Source organism: Labrus bergylta, chromosome 21, assembly GCF_963930695.1.
Source record: "Labrus bergylta chromosome 21, fLabBer1.1, whole genome shotgun sequence".
In the NCBI taxonomy this organism is placed as follows: Eukaryota; Metazoa; Chordata; class Actinopteri; order Labriformes; family Labridae; genus Labrus; species Labrus bergylta.
This window is the reverse complement of record NC_089215.1, coordinates 23,339,991-23,364,121: the sequence shown is the minus strand read 5'-3', so window position 1 is coordinate 23,364,121 and position 24,131 is coordinate 23,339,991. Positions and strand designations below refer to the sequence as shown.

At 39.7% G+C, this 24,131-nt stretch overlaps 1 protein-coding gene across 1 annotated transcript in view; it reads left to right on the top strand.

Moving 5' to 3' along the window:
- Nucleotides 1-4,534: 4,534 nt before the first annotated feature.
- Nucleotides 4,535-24,131, top strand: part of ankfn1b (ankyrin repeat and fibronectin type III domain containing 1b) — a 163,840-nt gene continuing 144,243 nt past the window's right edge. The window contains exons 1-2 of the mRNA XM_029277984.2: nucleotides 4,535-4,774; nucleotides 9,241-9,336. Of these exons, the coding sequence (XP_029133817.1) occupies nucleotides 9,320-9,336 (17 nt within the window). The 5' untranslated portion in view covers nucleotides 4,535-4,774; nucleotides 9,241-9,319. The remainder of the gene's footprint in view (nucleotides 4,775-9,240; nucleotides 9,337-24,131) is intronic.

Here is a 24,131-nt window from a genome sequence, read left to right as displayed (position 1 = left end):
TCTCTGGGACTTGTCTAACCAGGTTTATGGGACAGCTGCAAGGGTGTGTGCTTCATTCACAGCTCAGAGCATGACTCCTAGTTCTTCTGTTGAAACCGTGCAGTAAGTTCATGGCTGGGACTAAAACTGGTTTGTCTTGTTGACTTGACTGCACAGCCTGAAATATGCAACACAGATGTGGATGTAGTCCTGAGTCATAGGCTACCACTGCTAGAGAGCATGGCTGGAGCCTTCAACAAAGTCGCCTGACATAGAAAGTTTAAAGAAGAAACAGCTTCCCTTAGTGATAGTTGAATGAGTTACAAAACTGATTTTCAATGTTTAATAAATAGTACAATCAGTGGAGTTTGAGGACTTTGTTAGTTTGAGAGTGATTTATGTATTTAAACACATACACAGGCTTTTAGCAGCAGGGGAATCATATTCTCAGTCATTTTTCTGAGATGAAATTTAACAGACTTGAATCTTAAGTACTATCTCTCACAATGCGTCAACCCTTTTTTCCTGTTTTTTTTTTTTTTTTTTTAAATAGAAGTGGTGCAGCTGTTGTTATTCACATATTCCTCATACATAAATCCAGCATTATTTTTTACTTATTCATATTACTTTTAGTCTTACTCTATAATCATACATATATAAGATTTTTTATTGTGTGCATGGCTTGCTGTTAGCTGTCACTATTTTACTGTTCATGTATTTGTTATGGCCCTATTGGTAAGAATATAGGCATAGTATTGCATGTTACGATAGATAGATAGATAGATAGATAGATAGATACTTTATTGATCCCGAGGGAAATTCAAAAGGCCAAAGTCAAAGGCATGAATGAGCAGTCATATTAAAAAAGCTTACATATTGTGACTGTGGGACAATTACAACTACAACAAAATACAAGACCCTACACATAAACCACAACAGAATCACAGGACTGCAGCCCTTTGTTGAGGGTGCACCTGTCCAAGTGCCACCTGTCCCTCTGCGAGGCAGCACCCACAGATCCAGCAGCTGACCGCACCAGTGCCAGAGAGCTTCGGAGGAAGTGAGATTGGATTTGGTTTCTATTCTCCAGGGACACAGAGGGTAAGAAGGGAAAGGGAGGATGTGATCTGATTTCACGGTATATTGTAAGTTGACATTTATACACCATCCAAAAATGTCCTGACTCTCACAAATGCTGTTTTCCTCTCCATTGGGAAAAGCTCCAAGCAGAACACAAATGATCAGACCAGGGGTTCAACTTTTCAGCTAATGACGCCCAAAATAAGGAAGCCAGAGACTGGGGACCCCCACTGTCCCTTGATTATGGCATTTAACTTTGAGCACAGCCACGCCTATCACTAATAGGCCACTCCAAACACTGGTAACAAAAAAGAACACAAAATAATACAACAGACTAAAACCCATAGAATTATTTTACAGAGTAATTTATTTTAAGAAAGGCTAGAAGCGGAAGTTATTACCATGTATAGACTAGCACTGAGTGGACATACAAAACTTAATAAAAAGATACACAGGTGTGTGCATCTTTATATCTCAAAAGCACAAAACACCTTCATTGTTGCTGTCATGTGCAGACTTACAATTTTACGTTAATTTCATTTCACTTAATAATGTGGTTTTATATGAAATCAAACTACTTTTTTGTATATATATTTTTTCAATAATTGGTCAAATATAGCCTACCATTTGAAATGTTCCATTTTGCATTATCTTTTTGAAAAGGGGTATCACGACCCCCCTCTTGGTTGCCCCACTTGGGAAACTACTGGATTAGACAACACTGCAAGTTCACTATCAAGAAAATAGTGCACGCACTTTGGTCTCTAGTGATGTTGCTCTTACAGTAGACAAGCTAAGTTCAGGCCTCAGGTAGCACATATAAATCTGCTGAATAGCGAGCAAGTTTGTGAGTCCCCTAACATCTTTAAATACAATCTAACTGACATAACCCTTTGACCTGTCGGACTCCTACAGAAAGCCTACCAAATGAAAACATGTCCACGTTGTTTTGACCTGTTTAGTGCAGTGAGCTGGTGGGAATAAAACAAACTCACGAGCTTTCATTTGAAACCACGTTCACATAGTGAACATGGTCATATAATCAATCTATTTGTGGTCAAACTGCCACCAACACTAACATTAGCTAGACAGCGGAGCCAAATGAAAACTCTCAACAATCCCATTGAGACAGAACGAGACGAGGACACCGGGGACCTTGTAAACAAAGACACTCTTACACAATCGTTTAGTCGACGTTATCGTCGCTAGCCCAAGGTTTCGTACTTCCTGAAGTCCACTCACATGTCGGTAATTCTTACCTCAAGTCGCTTCAAGGAGAATGATTCCTGTTTTTCAGCCGCCTGTGCGTTAACTTTTGGTAGCCATCAAGACGACAAGTTGCTCCTGGGTTGGACTTTAGCCTCAGTAACCTGCCCGGGCTCTCCGCCGCCGCATGTCTCCTACATGTGTGACAAACACGTACGTGGACAGTTTATTTCTACTCCGTGGGGGAATTAATGAGACTGATGCGATCGCGTACGTTTACCTCAAACAGCCCAGGAAGGAAGGGGAATCTCCAAGGAGCAAATAGAAAGCATACGTACGTCAAAGGCGTAGTCACGTATAGTCTCCTGCTCTCCAGCGTCACTGAATGTACGTTACAATTATTCAGGAATGGGAGGTTACGAAACTACATTTCCCATGATCAACACGGATATTTTTTAACCAAGGATATCCGGGTATGAATGTCACCACAGTGAAACACAAATACGATTCAAATACATATATTTAGCCCCACAAAATAAATGAAATTGAAAAGTGACATAGTGAATTCCATTAAGATTAATTTGAAATAGGAAACCCTTTTCTTGGTTTGATGTAAATCTCTCCAATCTTTGTAGATTGCCGATTAGCTACCCAGGTAAGCTAATGTCAGATAGTGGCACTCTAGCGTCATCTAGTGGATTTACAAATGATTTGAGACAGATTAGGAATTTACTGTCACCCATGTGTTGTTCAGGATGTAAATAAATAAAAGAAAACATGTGTATCATCTAGTCTCCCTAACAAGCTCCTTATAATATGTTTTTGAAGTGAAATCTAGTATTATTTCTTCCATCAATGGCGATACTAGACAATAAAGACAGAGAAGCCTACTTATTTGGCTTAATATTTGCATTCAATATTAATTCCTGTACAAATGTTAAATTTTGATGTAGCCTATATTTTTGTGTAAATGGGTTAGCTTTGATATATTTGTAAATATATCAATATCTCAATATCAGATGTTTTTGATATAGGATCTCATATAGGATCATCATCATAATTACTACCTGCTTATGTCTGATGCTGTAAGTAACAGGTATTATTTCTCTTTGATCTATTGTGTTATCAACTTTGGGCAAATGCAGGCCAAAATGCCATTTTGCCCTATGGGGGGAATTTATTTATTTATTTTTAATTTTGTAGTTTATTTTCCCCAAAACAGATCTGCATTATTACTCTGCTGATTTAATCATTCATGTCTCTGTCTGTCTGTCTGTCTGTCTGTCTGTCTGTCTGTCTGTCTGTCTGTCTCTCTGCCTGTCTCTCTGTCTGTCTGTCGACCTTGCAAAATAACAAAAAGAACCAAAACTAATGTTTAAAATGAATCTTGTAGGCTATAGTCTCTAGTGGCCATTGGAATTCATAGGCTACAATGTTATAGCTACATATAGGGAGTACTTGAATATTGCTGTATGGATTGTGTTTGAACTTTTTTTCAGCTGATTCAGTGTCATTCTTGTTCCTCATAGGGACTTTTATTTTTCAAATAACTTAAAAAACCCAGGATAAGGCTTTATCAAATCCAATCACAAGACCTCATTGCAAAGATTTTCCTAATTTGAACTTTATTTTAAATTAAAATGTAGTCTCTACTGCTCCCTCAAACAATACAGACCGCCCTATTGAGAATTAAACCTTTTTTTATTTTATTTTTTTACCTAATGTAGACTAATAGTCTCATATTTCTTAAAAGCCCCAAGAGAAATGTAAATTTCAGCAGGACCAAAGAGTAGCATGTGAAACTTCTACTGAGTTTGGATTATCGTTAATGCCGGTGTCACCCGGATTGTTTGAACCAGGGAAATTCAAAGGATTAGGCTTAGATCAACATGCTTGGTACAGCTGGATAATGAGACACCTTGGCGAAATAAAATAAAAACCACATTATTGTCTTATTAAGATGTAGTGTGCACGATCGAGCAAAAGAAGATAGCCTATCTGGACCCAGTTTGCCCATCATGGCATGAGAAAATACTCTGCAGTAGATCACATAGGGACTTATTGAGCACTTTAAAAACCAATGTTTTGTGTTGGATCCTTTATGGAACTTCAAAAAATAAGTTAGCAAATCAGTATAAATATGTGATCTCTTGTTAAAAAAAACCCCACTCCGGAAACGGTTTACCATTGGTCAAGAGGCACAATCTGTATAAGAGATTTATCTTCAGAGCTGAGTGATTGAGGCGGAGCAAAGCATCCTTTGATAGAGGCAGACTGAAGAGTTCAGAATGAGCCTGGGCGGAGAAAGTTACAGCTGGACGGTCTCTCACATGTCGTGCAGTGCTTGTGTTTAAAGGATACATACTTTTAGAATAAGGTTAGTACCGACATTACAAATCATTAGGCTACTTTTGAGCAGGGCGTTAAGACGTCAAGAAGCTAATTGGCGTCAACATAGCACGACACGGTACTGGACCTCACGGACAGAAAAGGTTTCTCCATAAAGAAGGTATGTGAGTGAAGAGATTTTGTGCTCTACTTTTTTTCTTTCATTTGACACTTGTGCACTTGCTCTTGAGCGAAATAAGAAAAGTTCAGCAGTAACGTTTATTCCATTAATTGTTTGAAGCTAACTTTTCTGAAAGGTTGCTAGCTAACACTGTTCACTCCACACATTGTTTTCAGTGTCGGTGCGCACACACTGTTGTCATGACAATGCTAGGGAAACCCAGCGCGAGGCACGTTGAGAGACAAAAGACACCAAAAGACTTTCTCAACAAATAAAAGTCACCTTAGAGTTTACCCAAAGTCCAAACCAATCCTAGAAATAGTATGTTAATGTTATTCTCTGTAAGTATCTTGGCATGAAGTTATGAAAGAAAGGCTGCTTCATAGCTTTTGTAATCCGTGTCAGTGGACAGAAGAGCTCTATAAGGGGGTCATAAGGATATGAAAACTGTTGAGCTAAGGTGTGTCCTGTGTTTATATGAGACAAATTGTGACCCTGCTAGTCAGGAAAGGGATGCTTTTAGTCGGCTCTTGGCTGTTTTATGGCCAACACATATGTGGAAATGACAGGCTTCCACAATAGAGATTCAAGAGAGTGAATAACACAATTGTCTTAAGGGGAAAAAGGAAAAAGATGTGTGTAGGTGGGTCGATGAGGAGTGGGAAACGCTTGCATGAGTGACAAAAAATGTGTGTCATTGTGTAGTTGACAGGAAGGTGGGATCAGGGTCACTTTGCATGGTCATGGACTCATGTGAGGACAGGAGGGGGCACAAGGGTTGTGGAAAGTGTGTGTGTGTGTGTGGAGGGGGGTATTTATGTCACTACTACAGATGTTATCACACATCCAAACAAAGTAAATCATGCAGCTGCTAGAATTAGATCAGCCAATGTTGACCAGGATAAGCCCTCCACTCGGATGACTCATGATTATACCTGTTTACAATCTTGTGCAAGGGAAGTTTTCACAACTTCAGATGCCAAAAGATGACATGGACTATAGTTCAACACCAGCAAAATATCCTGATCAGCATCCACTCGGTGCTCATACATATAACAAAAAACGGCCAAAAAAGGAAGATTAACACATCAAAGCAAGCCTCCTGATCCGATTAATTATTCCAAGGAAATGTTTTACATTTCTAATAATTTATATCTTTAATGATGATAAGAACTAACATTCAAACTTATAAGTAACACCTTTTTATGAGCGGAATGCTAATATTTGGTCTTGAAACAAGGCTTTTTAAATTGTTAGGTCTAAAGAAAACGGTTGTTAAGAATACTTATTGCAGTGCCCTGAGTCCAGTAAAATCTAATTTAGATATCGCTTTTTTATTAAGCTAAAAGCCCAAATCCCAAAGATATTCAATTTATATGCATTAAAATGACGACTGTCTGCATTAACTACTTAATCCATAATAATTAAGGTCTGAAATGAATGAATTTATTTTCAATAATGGCAATAAATCTAAAAATAAAATAATTGTGTTAAACAGTATTTATTATTTCCATGTGTTGTCCACTTATCATGATGGTATTCTTGTACAAAAAGTTTTTACAATGGGACTACACAAGTGTAGATCCTTTAGACTATGGAACTGGGAAATGTATTTTGAACAGTTATTAATAATAGAAGCATAAAGTCTTTATGCTAAACTGATTTAAAGCTATAAGGCAGATCGGTTCAAGTTTAAATGTTAAAAAAATACATTATTTAAAGCAATCTTTTCATTTATACACTGAAGATGAAATTCAAGATCCACAACATTATGTTTGGGAACACTAGCAATTAATCACAGTGACAAAATGACTGTAAATAAATTATGTATTCAAAGAAAATATACAGCAACATATTACTGCATTGATTATTTGTCATGCCAGTGATCTATATCAGCCCTCCAGTTCTCCGTGTGTGTTGGGACATGCAGCCGCTTCGTCACAGTCTGGCTTCCACCCGCAGGGCCTCACAGCACTCTGACAAATTCACATGAATAAAGACACACACACACACACACAGTAATGCACGCGGGGCAACATGAACAAACCTACATCAAAGATACATCTGTTTCATATGCATGTTTGATGGTACAGGAAAGCAGCGGCTGGCCACTGCTCCGAGTTACAGCATGGATTAGTATGCATGACTAGGTGGTAGAGAAGTGGTGTAAGTGAAGGATAGAGGGTGTATACAGTACAGGTACACGAAGAGAGAAATTAAAAATGAGGAATGTGTGGAACATTTTAATATTCTGATTTAAATGAGAGTTAAAGGACATTTGGGATAAAAAAAAACAAAAAAAAAACAGGTGGTCATTGAAGAAATAATTTGCAAGTATATGATGATCAAAATAAATTCACTGTTTAGGCTAAGTAAATGAAGATCTGGATTGAGCTGCAGCGTGTCATAAAGTTGAGACATTATCCAGTTTATAACTCTTACATATGCCCCTGCTGTTTGATGTATTGTCAGCCTTTTTAGCTCTTAGCAGCTGTTAAGCCCCCTTTGTCTGGTTGTCAGTCTGTTGCCCGAATCATTGTGTGCCATTGTTACAAAAGCTGTATCAGGCTGTTTCCCTGGCAGAGATCAAACCCAGAGCAAGGGCATGTCAGAAGTTACTTAGTTAACTGTCACCCTTTATGTTTGTCTGCATTTTGTAATCTTAAAGAAGATTTAGTTAAGGTAGTTCAGTTCTGTTTGCCTGATCAGACACTCTTACTTAATGTTGAGTCGTATTTGATCATTGGTATAATCTGTGTGAAAGTGATTAAACTTTAATGTCAGTAAAATGGCTAATTTAAGTGTCAAAATGGTCAAAAACCTCCAGAAATTAAAACCAAAATGAAATAAAGACGAGAAAGCATTTTCAAACTTCAGACATGATATGAAGTAAGGTAAATAGCTTAAATCATAAAATTCTTAAACAAATAATTTCAGCACAGGTCATTTGTCTTTAAACTTGGTGAAAATAATGATAAAAAACTAATCGAATGCTTCTCTTCATTAGCATAATATAAATATCAATCAGTGTTGTTATACAGCACAGAACACATCAGAGGAAACAGGAGCATGTGAAGGTGAGTTAATTAGCATTTCTTGACCTTGCAGCACAATGCAGCACATACTGTCTCTAGCTTTGCCAGGGATTTCCTATCAACTGAAAGCAGAGATTGGAGTTCACCTTCCAAAACATTCAGCACTTTTGGATCAAGGGAGCATTGTCCCGTCGGTTCAACTCTACGGTACACGTTTCCTTCTCTCACCAGATGTTCTGTTAAATTAGCATGCAGGCTCGGGGCAAGAAAAGTGTCACCAGCCGTACACAGTTTACCCCGCTGCCGCAGAGCTGCATAATTGACTCACATTAACATGAACAATATTAATTCAAATCATACAGAGTTTCGTTGAGTGAGAAAAGGTCATGGTTATTGGTGTACTGAAAGATTTGTGGAGTTGTTCTAATATCAATACCATATAATACAATACGATACAATTGGATGCGATAGTGCTGCAGACATTCAGATGCCTCCACAGTAATATTAATAAATGGATGGATGATGTATGTTTACTTGTGCTAAAAGGAGATTTTAATGTGTAGTTTGGTTCTTGGGAAAAAGCTGTGTGAAGGAGAAGAATTATTTAAGCAATACCACACAAGAGGGTGTGCTGTTGTACTGATATCACTGCAGACCTGCTACTTTGTAATATGTACATCTGTGTTTTCTTTTATCAAGCAAACAGTGAAATAGGAGTCTGTTGACAGTTTCTTTTGTGGCATGTGGGAGTCAGAGGTATCAGATTGATCAATCCACACAAAGACCATTTGTAGTGACTTGTAACATTATTGAGAACACCAGAAGTGGAGCGATACATAAAATAAGAGGTTCCAGCGTTGATAAACACTATATCAGCCCTCACAGAATTCCTCTGCTCCAATCAAATCATGTGAAACTGCTCTAGAACAAAAAAAAACAGCTTTTCAAGAATGTACCTAATGTTAAAATCCAACATAAGCCAATGAATTGGATTCTTTGTAAGCACAATTGAACAAAAATGATGAGACAACATTTAATATGCTTCTTCATATTCTTGAGATGTTTACTTAGAGGGACAAAATCCTGCTCAGTCACTGTGAATGCATACAGGAAAGTCTGAGACAGCAGACAAAACCAGGGCTTGCTGTTTCCATCATAAATCTCACTGTATGAAGACAACTTTGAAACTCAACACCTCAGGATCTGAGAGGCCCGCTGAGGCCCTTAAAAAGACAGAGAGGGAGGGTGACGGATACAGAGGACAGACGAAGAGGTGTTTCCAGAAACATCAATAAAACCACCTGTTGAAAAATGTGTGACAATTTTGATGAATGAGTGAAAAAACTCATGTTTGTGTCTCTCTTTTACATAGTAAGTGTAAAATAACCAATGTGAAGCTAACTCATTGTATATATATGTGCATTTTCCCAGGTGAAACACAGGAGTCACACTGTAAGAGGAGGACTAGAAACCTAAACCTGGGGAGACACCAGAGCCCCAGGGTGCAGGAATGGAGCAGCTCATAGAGTAAGTGAGATTATGTCTTTGTTTTGTTTTTTGACTTTTGCCTTCACACAGCTTATTCACATGTTTGATTGTGTTTGCCAAATGTACTTCCTGTATCTATTTTGGGTTTTCCTGGTTCTGTTGTTGCCCAGTGGAGCAGCATTTCAGCCATAAATATAAGCAGATTACTTCAGCCCTCTGAGACTCTTAAATGTTGTACAAAAGACACAGCAGTAGTTTAAACTTTTTACATTTCAATCCAAGGCCTGTTGTTTAATTAAAGCCTTTAAAAACACTCCTATTGGGGCGCGCTGGTGGCGTAGTGGTAGGGCACACGTCCGATGTGTTGAGACTCTCATCTCAAGCGGTAGGCCCGGGTTCACCTCCACCCGTGGCCCCTTTCCGCATGTCATTCCCCGCTCTCTCTCCCTCTGGTTTCCAACTCTATCCACTGTCCTCTCACTGCATTAAAGGCACAAAAAGCCCAAAATAAATCTTTAAAAAAAAGAAACAACAATTATATTATAATTATTGCAATTTGAGGTGAGGGCATCTGAGGGGGAGCATGAAGATCATACTGACTCTCTTTCTGTTTAAAATACAGCATCTTGACAGAAATTGAAAAGCAGCCCAGTCCTTTATGGACAGCTCTTTTGGCAGCTGCTGACATCTGAACAGATGCTGTGCTTCTCCCAATTGTCTCTCACTGTTTTTGTAGGACAGGTTGGCGAGGTGCTTGCAGGTTTACAGCTCAGCTTGTTGGGGCTTTCTGAGAAGTGGTTATTTGCTATTTTTGAGCAAAACAGGACATGCTAAAGATTGCAGTTTAAAGTTTTCATTAATGGAATTGGAAGTGAAGAAACCATTATATACACTAGTAGCAGTTGCACACACAACATCCGGGAGACACACAATTATGTAAATACATTTAACTAACTCTCACTTTGCAAGCACAAACATTTATAAATTTTGTCTCCTAGCTTTTAAGACGTGAGCAACAAGACTAAAAAAAGTCCAGGGAATGATGCCACAGGGGAGCAAAAACGAAACTGTTGTATGAAGGCAAGCTTTTGCTGTTGGGGGATGGGGGACTGATTTATCTGACCCTACATACCTCCAGTCCTCCTTTGTGAGGGCTCTTCTCTGATCAACACTGCAAGAGTTCATTGGAACATTTATACACAGTCCTATTGTTTATCCGTTAGAGCTGGACTCTAAAACTGTTGGCCGGTCATATCAGCTGGTATGGGCCTATTACAGATAGTTCAGTTTTTGCATTTTGTCCCCGACATGAGAAGATATAAATAGCTTTTTTACTTTAATGGTGAAATCACATGACAATAGAAAAACAATAAACAGACAATTTACAAACACAAAAGCAATTAAAAGTTATAATACTGTATGGATGATGTCAGACAGGTCTTGGAGCAGAGATAACATTTTGGGAGATAAAAAAGAGGAGAAAAAACAAATAAGAAATAATGACAATTCATTTTTTCATCAGTTACTGTAAAAAATGAATTTGTGTTTTCATTGGAAGAGATGATGAGATTTATTTGTGTTATGTGAACAGTTTTCATGAAGGGCAAAATAGTTTTTCTAAACATATGAACAAGATGAGAAGGGGTGATTTAGAAATGGAGAACATAGTTCTTTAAATTGTGCTCTCTCCAGCTCCATAGTTTACTCTCTACATATAGCATTGCAGCTGAGCAGAAGGGGGTCTGCACTTGAATCTGTTGACAGTGTATTAATTGGTTATTTCTAAAAGAGAACAGCCTTATTAAGACCTTTGCTTTGTCATATGAGTGCAAAATTAGTGCTCACTCCACATACAGAAGTCCTATTGTAATTCTTGTCCCCAAATTCTGTATTTAGTACGCCATACTGGCAATCAGTGATTTTCCCCCCTCTATAATAGTTATTGATATTAGTCTCAAATCCCTTGTTTGTATACCCACACACCTACCCATTTACCTACCTGTAGTTTTGAGCTCTTGTTATGGGTCATTGTCCTTTATAACCAGCTTTTCTTTTTTCTCTAAATAAAGTAAATGCTTTAGTGCTGCTGTGACTGGGTTCAGTCTGATAAGAGCCACAGTTGTATCTTCTCTGGTCTCCTGCAGCATTCCTCCCCTCTCCTCCACACATTCTGCAGATAGAAGAAAAAAAAGGAATGGCATTGAAAAACTTCTGGGTTTCCATCTTTGTGTGTGTGCCTTTGTGTGACTGTGGTTTCAGTTATGTGTGTATAAATCACAGCCTCGTCACTTGTCACTTCATTAGACCTATCTCTCAGTGGTGCGAGTAGATGTAAAAATTTATAATTCATAGCTGTGACTGAGCCTGGAAAGGGATGCGTGCCTACATGCTTCCACTTCCTACTCACTACACCTCAACCTGTCAAGTGAAACCATTCATTTACAGTATATTTACAGTGATTGTTGAATCACCCTCCTCCTTACCCGACGCCCCCTGGCCTTTATGCCAACGTCAGTGGCCTTCTCTTAATGATGAGGTTATGTCACACCGACCTGCCGCTGTGCTGAGCCATGACAGACTGGAGCTCCTGACTTACGCAACTCTGCACTGCTCTCTGGCCTATGACTCACTGGTGAGTCATAGGCCAGGTAGAAAGGCTTTCTGCTTTACATGCACCCCTATATTTGTGCACACACACATACACCTGTACTCACACCCAATAAAGTGTGTGTATGTGTTTGTGATGTCTGCGTGCATATACCCACAGACGTCATGTCTTTTCTTCCTAACACACACTCCATTGTTTATAACAACCTGGATGTTTGTAATAGAGTTTATCTTTGTCAGATAAAGTGCAGAAAGCAGAGCTAATAGTTGTTTGACACTCGTTGAATTCTAATTACTGCTCTGTTGACGCAGCCTGGATGAGATCGGGCACACATAATGATGAGGACGCTTCAGTTTTCAGTTCTTAATTGTGTGTGTTCAGGAAAGTGGGTGTTCAGGCACTAGAGGGAGGCACAACCATTCGTTTTTAAAATTGAGAGGCTGAATGAAAGTGGATTATCTTCATGTGAATTGGACATTGACTATTTACAGCGGCTCAATTTTATCTACTACTTTAAATTGATACTTTTGTTTACTTTTGTTTGTCTCCTAAATCAGCTGAAGAGATTGTAACAGCTTGCGACATATTCCAGTTTATTAGTTTGGCAAAGGTGACTACTGCCACTTCATATTTATGCCTTTGAACATCTTTTCACATTAACATTTCCTCCATCTCCATAAATCCACTTCCAAACTCCTTCGAGGCTAAATTCCTGATGTGGATATTTATTTTGATCATCAAACACAACAATAAAAATTGCCTGTGTGATATCAGCCAGATGTTGCTGAAGGAAGCGTATATGAGACTTGTCTGTGTAATATTCCATAACTCAACCTGTCAAGGCTTGATGAAAAAACACAGGTGTGGTGACAGATAAGTAGCAGAGAACCTCTAGAAACCTCATTATTCGTCTACCTCTGCAACACAGTTTAACATGTCTTATAAATGTCACACTTGTGTTTTCATGAACGTGGCCTGTAACGAGTAGTATACAGACAGTATCTCTAAACTGTCAAGTTGCAGTATAAGAAATGCACACTCACTGTCACTGCTTTAAAGATCGACATTACAACAGGACATATTATGGCACTTTAGCATGCAGACAAAACGTCCCTATTATTTGAATGGCATATAATAATGGCATATATTACTCATTACTGGAGTTATTGCTGTGAAAACATATATGAAAAAATGTACGTACATAGACTGGTGTTGGAAATACTTGGATAAAATGTACTCAAGTCATCTGTAAAACCACAGACAGATAGTGATTTTCATATCTGAGGTTTTATCACAATTCACAGAGCTCAACAATATTAAAACAAAAACAAAACACCCCAAAAAAGGCAGGCCATCACATTTAAGGGAGTTGAGCCTTTTATATTATTATATTCATATCATATCATATTATTATTATACTTATTATGTGTTATTTGTTTTATCTGTTGTGCTGTGCTTTTTTTTACCTGGGCTCTGAAAGGTCAGTAATCCGAGGTAGCCTTTAGTAGATGATGGATGTTTCCTTTGGGAAGAATAAAGGTGTCATCATGGTCATGCTGTCAGAGACAGAGGCTGTGCTGGATTCTCTGATGTGATTGATGGAGCTGCTCAAAGTTTGGGGTCATTCTTCACAGAATGCTGCAGGAGGAGTCAATACTTCACCTCAGTGAACTGTGTATAGACTTTTACAGATACAGCTAACCACTGTGTAGCTGTGTTTGGAAGCTTTGTCCCTAGTGATTTAATTACATGAAGGTGGAAGCAATCTGATGAGGCAGTATAACATTGCATTTATAACAATCAAATTTGCACTCCATCATCAATCTACTGATTGCAATGTCGCCTCTGGGAGAGACAGACAACCTTTTGGGTCTTCTGTAGTCAGCTGTTAGGGATAAAGGACTTCCAGTCAAGACCTCCTATAGGCTGCATTGCTTACAATCCAACTAGCCTGTTAGAAACAAGAATGGAGTTGAAGTTGAGTAACAGTATCTCAGAGGGATTGGATGGCTTCACATTCATACAGATGTCTGTTTTAAGACATTAAAGAAGGCAACATTTTAGTAAAATGACAGCTCATAGTTTCTGGGATGGCTCTATGGTGGATTGTGTTCCAACCCTTTTGCTCTCCACACTGACAGTTTTAAAGCCAAACTTTTGATACCTAAATCTGGTCCCGCACTTACAGATTCTACATTTTTATGCAGAATCTTGCAGAGATCAGATCGTAAATAAAAGGCAAAGTAAACTTATTTAAGTCTGCTGATTTGTTAAACTCATATTACTAGAGGATATAAGCAATACGCCCCGTTATGCTCGTTAAAACGTCTCAAGGCTGTTGCATGCTTTGATTGGTTGTTTGGGTTGTACGCATGCTGTGCATGTTAACAGAAAATGACTGTTAATTCTCATAGAGAGTTGTTTGTTAGTTTATCTTTACTCTGATGAGCTGTGTAAACACTTCCTGTCACAGTGAGCAGGTATCTGCTGTGGAAGGATTTTAATTGGTCATTGGGGGCTGAGCTGTTATACCGAGAGGTTGACAAGTTGACGTGTACATCTGGCCTTTTACACTGCAGCAGTTTATATGCATTGTTGTTACGCCTTTGTGCAGACAACAACTACGGTTGGATAATGTTTTCTTATTGCCTGTCTGTTTATCAAAGGTCAAAGGTCAGCTCCTCTTGGACATCATAATATTCAAGAAAAACACTTTGTTTTTGGCCATTGTTCTAGTCACTTTCTTCTAAATGTGATATCTTAGGAATTCTTGGATGGAATTGTGTCTTATTTTGTAGAAATGTTCATTTGTAATCAAGGATAAATGTCAAAGATTTTAGTAGTTTAAATGTCACTGTGACCCCACATTTGTGAAAAGAGAATCACCATAAATATAAGATAAGAAATATCTTATCCTCTAAGAGGATGATGTCATCTACAGCCAAGTACTGTACAATATGCTCTTGCTCTTCCAAACACATACCTGATTGCTTTGCTTTCAAATTAAGGGTCTCCTAACAATCACATGACTTGTAATGAAAAACAGAATCTAATGAGAGGTTCACTTTCCTCTAAGTGATGCGCTGCCAACTCTTGTTTCATTCAGTGGTACTCACACCTTTTTTTTTTCTTTGAGTAATATGGTCTTTTGGAAATGGCAGGATGTCAATACCACAGCTTCACCAACTGATCCTTTATATGCAGACTCTGGCTCTTTATGACATGACCAGACCAGTGCAAGATGTCAGCACCAGTTGCAGGGCATATTTTGGATCAGATATTCGTTATCTGTCTTTATATACAGTCAATGCTATTTACCCAGGCTACATTTTCCACAGGGGTACCTCAAGGGTCAGTGCTCGGTCCCCTTCTCTTCTCCATATACACAAGCTCACTTGGTTCAATAATCCGCTCTCATGGCTTCTCATGCCACTGCTATCCTGACGATACCCAGCTCTTCCTGTCATTCCGTAGTGTTCTCTGGACCCCTCCCAAATCAGACCAGTGATGACATGTATAGCCGCATGTCATCACTCAACCGCTGGCTGTCGAGGTGGTGTCCAGCACACGATGTGGGCTTCATAGATAACTGGCAGTCTTTTTGGGGAAAACCTGGTCTGCTAGCTAGAGACGGCATCCATCCCACTTTGGACGGTGCAGCTCTATTATCTAGAAACATAGCAGAGGTTATTAGTCCAAAACCTTGACAACAACACAGAGTTCAGACCAGGAGGCAGAGCTGCAGTCTTAAACGCTTCTCTGCGCCTCCCTTAGATCTGTCTCCCAGTCACTATAGCTGTAATTCTGAATCGAACTGTAGTTATACTATAGGTACTGTGTCTGTCCCCCGGCCCAGACCAAGTCATCCAAACGAAGAAAGAAAAGGCGTAAATCGTCAAAATCTCATCAGGATCAAGACTACGAATACGATTTTGCTAAAAAATCAGAAGATTCACTGCGGACTTTTGAACATTAGGTCCTTAGCATCCAAATCTCTTTTAGTGAATGATCTGATATCAGATCAGCATATTGATTTACTTTTTTTGACTGAAACCTGGCTGTGTCAAGATGAATATGTTAGTTTGAATGAATCCACTCCTCCCAGTCATTTTTGTACTCATATACCTCGAGACACCAGACGAGGTGGTGGAGTAGCAGCTATTTTTAATTCTGGACTTCCAGTTAACCCTCGACCAAAACTGATTTTTTCTTCTTTTGAAAGCCTTGTTCTTAGTTTTTCACATCCAGTCTCAAGAACCTTTCAGCCAGTTCTAGTTGTTGTAGTTTACCGTCCTCCTGGCCCATATTCTGAGTTTCTATCTGAATTTGCAGAACTTTTATCAGATTCAATCCTGAGCAGTGATAGAATAATTGTTGTTGGTGACTTCAATATCCATGTGGATGTTGATAATGATAGCCTGAGCACAGCTTTCATGTCACTATTAGACTCTATTGGTTTCACCCAGGGTGTAAACGAACCTACTCATCGTTTTAACCACACCCTGGATCTTGTTTTAGCTTATGGAATTGAAATCCATAACCTTACAGTTTTCCTAGAAAATCCTCTGCTATCAGACCATTTTTTTTATTACATTCGATTTTGTCCTACCAGAATTACCTCTGCCTGTAAGAGGTGTGCTCTCTAGAAGTTTGTCAGATAGTGCTGTTCTTAGATTTAAGGAAGCTATTTCAGCTGTTTTTGTTTTAACCCAGTTGGAAACTCTTATGATAGCTTTAGTCCCTCTCAGCTAGATCAGTTTGTTGATAGTGCAGTGGATTCGCTGAGAGTTACTCTGGATTCGATTGCTCCCCTGAAACAGAAGGTTGTCAAGCGGCAGAGAGTGGCTCCATGGTTCAACTCAGAAACCCGTACTCTAAAACAATCGTCACGGAATTTTGAAAGAATATGGCGCTCGACCAAAACAGTAGAATCTTGTTTTTTCTAGCAGGATAGTCATAGAAGATATATGAAGGCTCTACGTCATGCCCGAGCTGCCTACTACTCCTCTCTAATTGAGGAAAACAAAGGCAATCCTAGATACCTTTTCAGCACTGTAGCCAGGCTGACAGAGAGTCATGGCTCCATTGAGCCTTGTATTCCTCTAGCCCTCAGCAGTAATGACTTCCTGAGTTTTTTCAACAACAAAGTTCTAGACATCAGAGAGAAAATTGGTAACCTCCTGCCCTTACCTGGTGCGGATACGTCTGATACGGCTGAGACAGTTCCAGGACCAGATATTAGTCTCGACTGTTTTTCTCCAATCAACCTTTCAGAGCTATATTCCATTTTTTCTGCGTCGAAACCGTCAACCTGTATTTTGGACCCAATCCCAACCAAGCTGTTTAAGGAAGTATTTCCCTTAGTTAGCAACTCTATATTAGATATGATCAATTCGTCTCTACTGGCAGGTTATGTACCCCAGGCATTTAAAGTAGCGGTAATCGAACCTCTACTTAAAAAGCCTACTCTGGACTCAGGAACTCTGGCTAACTACAGGCCTATAGCCAACCTTACTTTTTTTTCGAAGATCCTGAAGAAGGTGGTAGCTTAACAGCTGTGTGACTTTCTCCATGACAACAGTTTATTTGAGGAGTTTCAGTCAGGATTTAGAGTCCACCATAGCACTGAGACTGCACTAGTTAGAGTTACAAACAATCTACTTCTAGCCTCAGACAGGGGACTTCTGTCTGTGCTCGTCTTGTTAGATCTTAGTGCTGCTTTTGACACCATTGACCATCGGATCCTGTTGTACAGACTGGAGCATTTGCTTGGAATTACAGGGACTGCTTTAAGTTGGTTTGAATCCTACTTATCAGACCGATCTCAGTTTGTACATGTTAATGATGAGTCCTCTATGCACACTAAAGTTTGCCATGGAGTCCCACAAGGTTCAGTGCTTGGACCAATTCTCTTTACATTATATATGCTTCCTCTGGGAAATATTATGAGGAAACACTCCATACAGTTTCATTGTTATGCAGATGATACTCAGCTTTATGTATCAATGAAACCCGATGGCACCAGTCAGTTATGTCAGCTAGAAACGTGCCTTAAGGACGTTAGGACCTGGATGACCAAAATGTTTTTGCTACTTTGCTACTCAGACAAGACTGAAGTTATTGTGCTAGGCCCTAAGAACCTCAGAGAGACTTTTTCTAGTGATTTGACTGTCCTTAGTGACATCAGCCTGGCATCTAGCACCACTGTTAGGAATCTAGGAGTTCTTTTTGATCAAGATATGTCTTTTAGCTCTCACATCAGTCAAGTTTCAAGAACAGCCTATTTTCACCTTCGTAATATATCTAAGATTAGGAATATCCTGTCACAAAATGATGCAGAAAAACTAGTTCATGCATTTGTTACCTCCAGATTGGATTATTGTAGCTCTCTTTTGTCAGGGTGCTCTGGCAAATCTCTAAAGACTCTTCAACTGGTCCAGAACGCTGCAGCTCGTGCACTGACCAGAACCAGGAAATGGGACCACATCACTCCTCTCCTGGCTTCTCTGCACTGGCTCCCTATACAGACTAGAATAGAATTCAAGATCCTTCTTCTCACCTACAAAGCTCTAAATGGCCAGGCACCATCTTACCTGAAGGAGCTACTAGTGTCGTACTGTCCCTCGAGAGCGTTGCGGTCCCGGAGTGCAGGCCTGCTGGTGGTACCTACAGTCTCTAAGTGTACTATGGGAAGTAAAGCCTTCAGTTATCGGGCTCCTCTCCTCTGGAACCGCCTTCCAGCCAGGGTCCAGGAGGCAGACACAGTCTGTATTTTTAAGAATAGACTTAAAACTTTCCTTTTTGATAATTCTTATAGTTAGTGCTGGTGTAGACCAGCTCTTAGTTATGCTGCTATAGGCTTAGACTACCGGGGGAACTGGCACCTTGAGCTCCTCTCTCTCTCTCTCTCTCTCTCTCTCTCTCTCTCTCTCTCTCTCTCTCTCTCTCTCTCTCTCTCTCTCTCTCTCTCTCTCTCTCTGTGCACATACAGTACATCATATTACTGCATGTATCTATCTGTAAATCTCAGTCACTAACCACCTACTTTCCTGAGAGCTCTTGAGCTCTCTTAGGCACCTCAAGATTGTTGGTTGACGGCCTGCTCTTTTGTAATGTTAACAGACAAAGAGAAAGGTATTTTACCTGCTTTTTGTAAAGTGTCTTGAGATAACACTTGTTATGAGTTGACGCTATACAAAATAAATTGAATTGAATTGAATTCCCGCCAGACGACGTTACAGTCTCTGCAAGAATCTCATCATGCCTTGCTGATATCTCTAAATGGATGAATGAACGGCACCTTCAACTCAATCTTTCAAAGACTGCGCTCCTTGTCATCCCAGCCAGTCCCTCTATGCAACCACAGATCAATATCCAGCTTGGAACAACCAAACTCATGCCCACAAAGTCTGCCCGGAACCTGGGTGTCATGATTGATGACCAGCTAACTTTTAAGGTTCAAGTAGCCTCGATTGCCCGGTCATGTCGATTTGCACTGTACAACATCAGGAAGATCAGACCTTACCTGTCAGAACACGCTACACAGCTCCTGGTACAGGCTCTTGTGATATCACGCATCGATTATTGCAACTCTCTACTGGCAGGTCTTCCTACATGCACTATCAAACCTCTGCAAATGATACAAAATGCAGCAGCACGACTGGTCTTCAATCTTCCTAAAAGAGCACGTCACTCCGCTGTTCATCTCCTTAAACTGGCTCCCAGTTACTGCTCGCATCAAATGTTAAACTCTGCTGCTCGCTTACAGCGACAAAAATGGCTCCTCCTTACTTTAACTCTCTCATCCAGGTCTACACTCCCTCCCCCCCACTACGCTCTGCCAATGAAAGGCGCCTGATCCAACCTTCACGACAGGGTCCTAAGTCTCTGACTAGACTCTTCTCCTCTGTTGCACCCCGGTGGTGGACTGAACTTCCAAACTCCATTCAATCTGCAGAGTCCCTCTGCACCTTTAAGAAAAAGCTAAAGACCCAGCTCTTTTATGAATACCTACTAACTTAACTTAATGATGATGGTTTCGATATCATTGATGATGATGATGGTTGTTACGATTGTTTTTGTTTGATAACGATGACTTATAAGATGGTTTCTATACTGTTTAGAGCTCTCAAGAACTGCTGTCAATGTTGTGCTTTGCCTCTGTGCAATGCCTTTCAGCACCTGTGTGTTAAATCGGACTCAAAGCTGATCGTTTGCTCTTACTGACATTGTTCCCTTTTTTCTAGATCCTTGCTTGTGTTGTGCTTACTCTCTGATGTACGTCGCTTTGGATAAAAGCATCTGCTAAGTGAATTGTAGAATTGTAGAATTACATTAAAAATCAACTACTAACATACTAGTTTGGACCTTTGCTCCCGCTAAAGCAGGCAGCAGCTACTTTGTTGATGTGTTCCTTTTACACCAAGCATGAGTATGCTTGGTGTAAAAGGAACACATCAACAAAGTAGCTGCTGCCTGCTTTACGTATCCCACAAGTTCAGGATCTGTTTGGCCCTGATGACAGTGACATCACAGATGATTTGTGAGCTCTCACTGGGGTGTAATTTGTGACAGCTAGATATTGTGACAATTGTGACAAAGATGTTTGTCACAATTTAGTCCTAGAGGAGCAGGCTTATGTCGCTCTCATTACCCTGCAGTATTGCTTGAGCGGTAGGCTGTTGCATGGGCTGAGGTGACAGATTCTTGTTGCCTCTCTGGGAATAGCTGGTGTGTGTCTGATTCTTCAAGCCTGTGTGAACAGCATAGCAGGAAAGTCTCGTGTGTGTGTGTGTCTGCGGAGCAACACGATCTCTGAATACTGTCACATCTGCATGAGCCTTCTAACGAGTTTTTTTTTTTTTTTTTGTCATTACATTTTCCTTTTATCTTTTTGTGTAACTATATCTTATATCTATGTGTGCGTCAGATGAAGTGGATCTCCATTATTAAACATGATTCACTCATCTCTGAAGACAGACAGTGATGACAATGAGGAACACAGCACAGCGGAGGTGTGTGTGTGTGTGTGTGTGTGTGTGTGTGTGTGTGTGTGTGTGTGTGTGTGTGTGTGTGTGTGTGTGTGTGTGTGTGTGTGTGTGTGTGTGTGTGTGTGTGTGTGTGTGTGTGAGAAACAGAAATAGGGCAGAATGTGTATTATCTGGAGGGATAATTGCCCTCTAGTGGTGTTAGTCTCAGAAATGTTTCCCATAAGATGCTTTATTAAAAAAAGGAAGTATATGAGATGTTGATGAGCAACATTTGAACAGAACTTTGGACAAAGTGGTATGTCATTTCTCTTCTGAACCTGCTCCGAACATTTATAAGTATTTTTTTGGGAAAGAAAAAAAAAAGAATAGGTCATCATGCTTATTTTAGTTGTGAAGCTCACAGTCAGCCATTGCTTCCAAATTTGAACTATAGCTTTTCAGCAGATTGCTATCAATTGCCTAACACTCTCTGTCATTGAATAGGTGGCTCTTGTGGCATTATAATGGACTATATAGAAATATTTAAACTACAACTATATGGATACTATCTAGCCATCCATTATATTAGAAAATGTTTGACCAAGTTGCGCCCCAACAAGTTGTTTGTGATAGCCAGATTTGTAGTGTTTTTGTTTGCAATAATTTTTCTAGCTCCTAGTTTTTAACTTTGCAGTGAATTAGCTTTAAATTCATTTCTGTACGACTTTGCAGCAATTTCCTTCTTTTGCAGGTCATCGTTTTGGTCTTAAATGTTTTAGGCTTTGCTTTTATTTTTGAAATGTTGCTGTTTCTGGATTTGCTGCCCCATTATCCTAATGAAACTTGTTGAGGCCGTTGCGGCACATTTGCACTTTCCAGCCAACATATAGGTCTACTGTATTGAACTGTTTGCATTCATGCAATCTTTGAAAACGTTGAAGCCAGCATTGCTTGCTCAGTGCTGAAGTTTCACTGACAGCTACTTTACCACACACACTCTGTGAAGGACATGATTTTCATCATCATTGCTAGTTTATTTCATTGCACAGTGAAATAAACCAAATCCTGCAGTTGCCTTGAAGGTAGAAAAACACAATGAAAGAGAAACCACAGCCTGCTTTGTAGAAAAGGTTAGTCTGTAAGTATGAAATTTATAGTAAATGGTTGAAACATCAAAAGACTGACATTCAGCTCTCACTCTGAATTGTATGAAGGTTCAAAGAGACATGAGAGCTGTTGGAGTGTGCTGCTTAAGGACACACACACACACACACACACACACACACACACACACACACACACACACACACACACACACACACACACACACACACACACACACACACACACACACACACACACACACACACAGTTTAGATGCTCACTGACATGGTGGCTTGAACCGAGCAGAGTACTCTCTGTAAACTACACTGTATCGATCAGCTCTCTAATCACAGGGGATTAATCTGGAAAACCACTACTGAAGAGCAGGAACCTGTAAGAGTAGGTGTGGGAACTAAAATAAAAACAGTTTTGAATAGTTACACTCCTTTAACTACTCTCCAGGCCCTATTCTTTATTTTTACCGAACTATGAGTATGCTTTTCATTTTTTCTCTTCTATCCTGGGAGCGATGATTCATAAGGACTTTAAGGTCAAAGGGTCTGTTGGAGGTAAGGGGAGTTAAAGTGAAGTTCAAAGACAGGAACCAGTACTTACAGTCACTCATCTTTTATTCAGTTCAGCCCTCAGGACCTGCATTTCATACTTGCATAGCAGTACGTCTGACCGACAATATGCAGACTATGGGCAGGGGGGTGTTTGAGAGGGTGTGATACTAGACAGGTAGAGAAGAAGGTAGAAATAAGGGAGATAGGAGGAGGAATCAAAATGTATCTGATACCAAGGCATCCAGTCAGAGCATTACCATTTTTCTCTTGGAAGATGATTGTAAGATGTATTGTGTCCTCTGTAGTGTGTATATGTGTGTGCATGATTGCTGTGTGTTTGTGTAAAAATGTAATAAAAGAACAGGACTCATTAAGTCCATTTTAAGGGCAATGCTTCATTCGGGATACAAGGTTAAAGCAAAGGTTGAGAGACTTTATTGCTATTAAAATAAAAGTTTAAAAAAACTTTGAAACAGATGAGCTCAATGGATAGATAGGATATAGTAAAACAGAGTACATTGATTAAATAAATCACCAAAAATAAAGTTGAAGAATACAAAATACAAATACATGAAGACATCAAACTTAGTAGACAAAGTGGGGAAAGGGATACCACTTAAGAGTCAAACAGCCTGGGGGATTACTCTTCTTTTAAACCTCTCACAAAGCTGTATAATTCTCCCCCGAAGCCATTTTTCCAAAGAGCTGAGAATCATCCCTAACAACATTCAGGGACTTCTGCAGAAGCTGAAATTCATACATTTCAGAAACCCAAACAACAGGATACACAAACAACAATTGTTGTGCAAAATTTGACCACAGCTTCTCTTGCAACTTAAACTTATTTTGATGGAAAGGCTGTGTTCATGTTATCGCAGTGTTTCCCACACATAGACGATACATGGGCGGGCAGGCCAAGCAAATTTATGGTCGCCCAAGTATATTTCCGACCTGTTTTTATTTAATTTTTTATTTATTCTTGAAATTGCTGTGTACGTGTGAGAGCGAGCGGGGGGGAGAAAGAAAGCGTGTGCGCGCGCAAGGACCTCATGACTGCTGCTTATTCTGTGCTGAACTCCTATAAATAAAAGAATATCTGTTAATGTACCGCTGCTTTTTGCTAATTAAATTAGAAGGGAAAACACATTTGATATTAACAAGCCTAATATTAAAACATACCCTTAGATAAGCGTGAGAAAAAACTATGCGGAAGGGCAAAAGCTGCAATTCCTTGAATGTCCACTTGAGGCTGGCTCCAATAACCCAAGAAGTCACATACACACCCATTCAAAAATGCCAAATTTGTCAGCAGAAATAAACAGGGTGCACGGGCTGATTCTTTAAAATAATTTGTTTTGATTTAATAAAGGATAAGAGTTTTGCATTGTTAGGGGCATGACTGAAATGACTGCAAGTGGATGTGTGGTAGCTGTTTGTCAGGATGCTGAAGAACCACCTTAACGCCACCTCTTTGCCTGTTACTAGGTTGACTGACAGTTAGGTTGAGACAGCATTTTCAACATGGTGACCACCATTGTTTGGCTTCAAAAGTCCCCTTCAGTAACCAATGGGTGACGTCACTGGTGA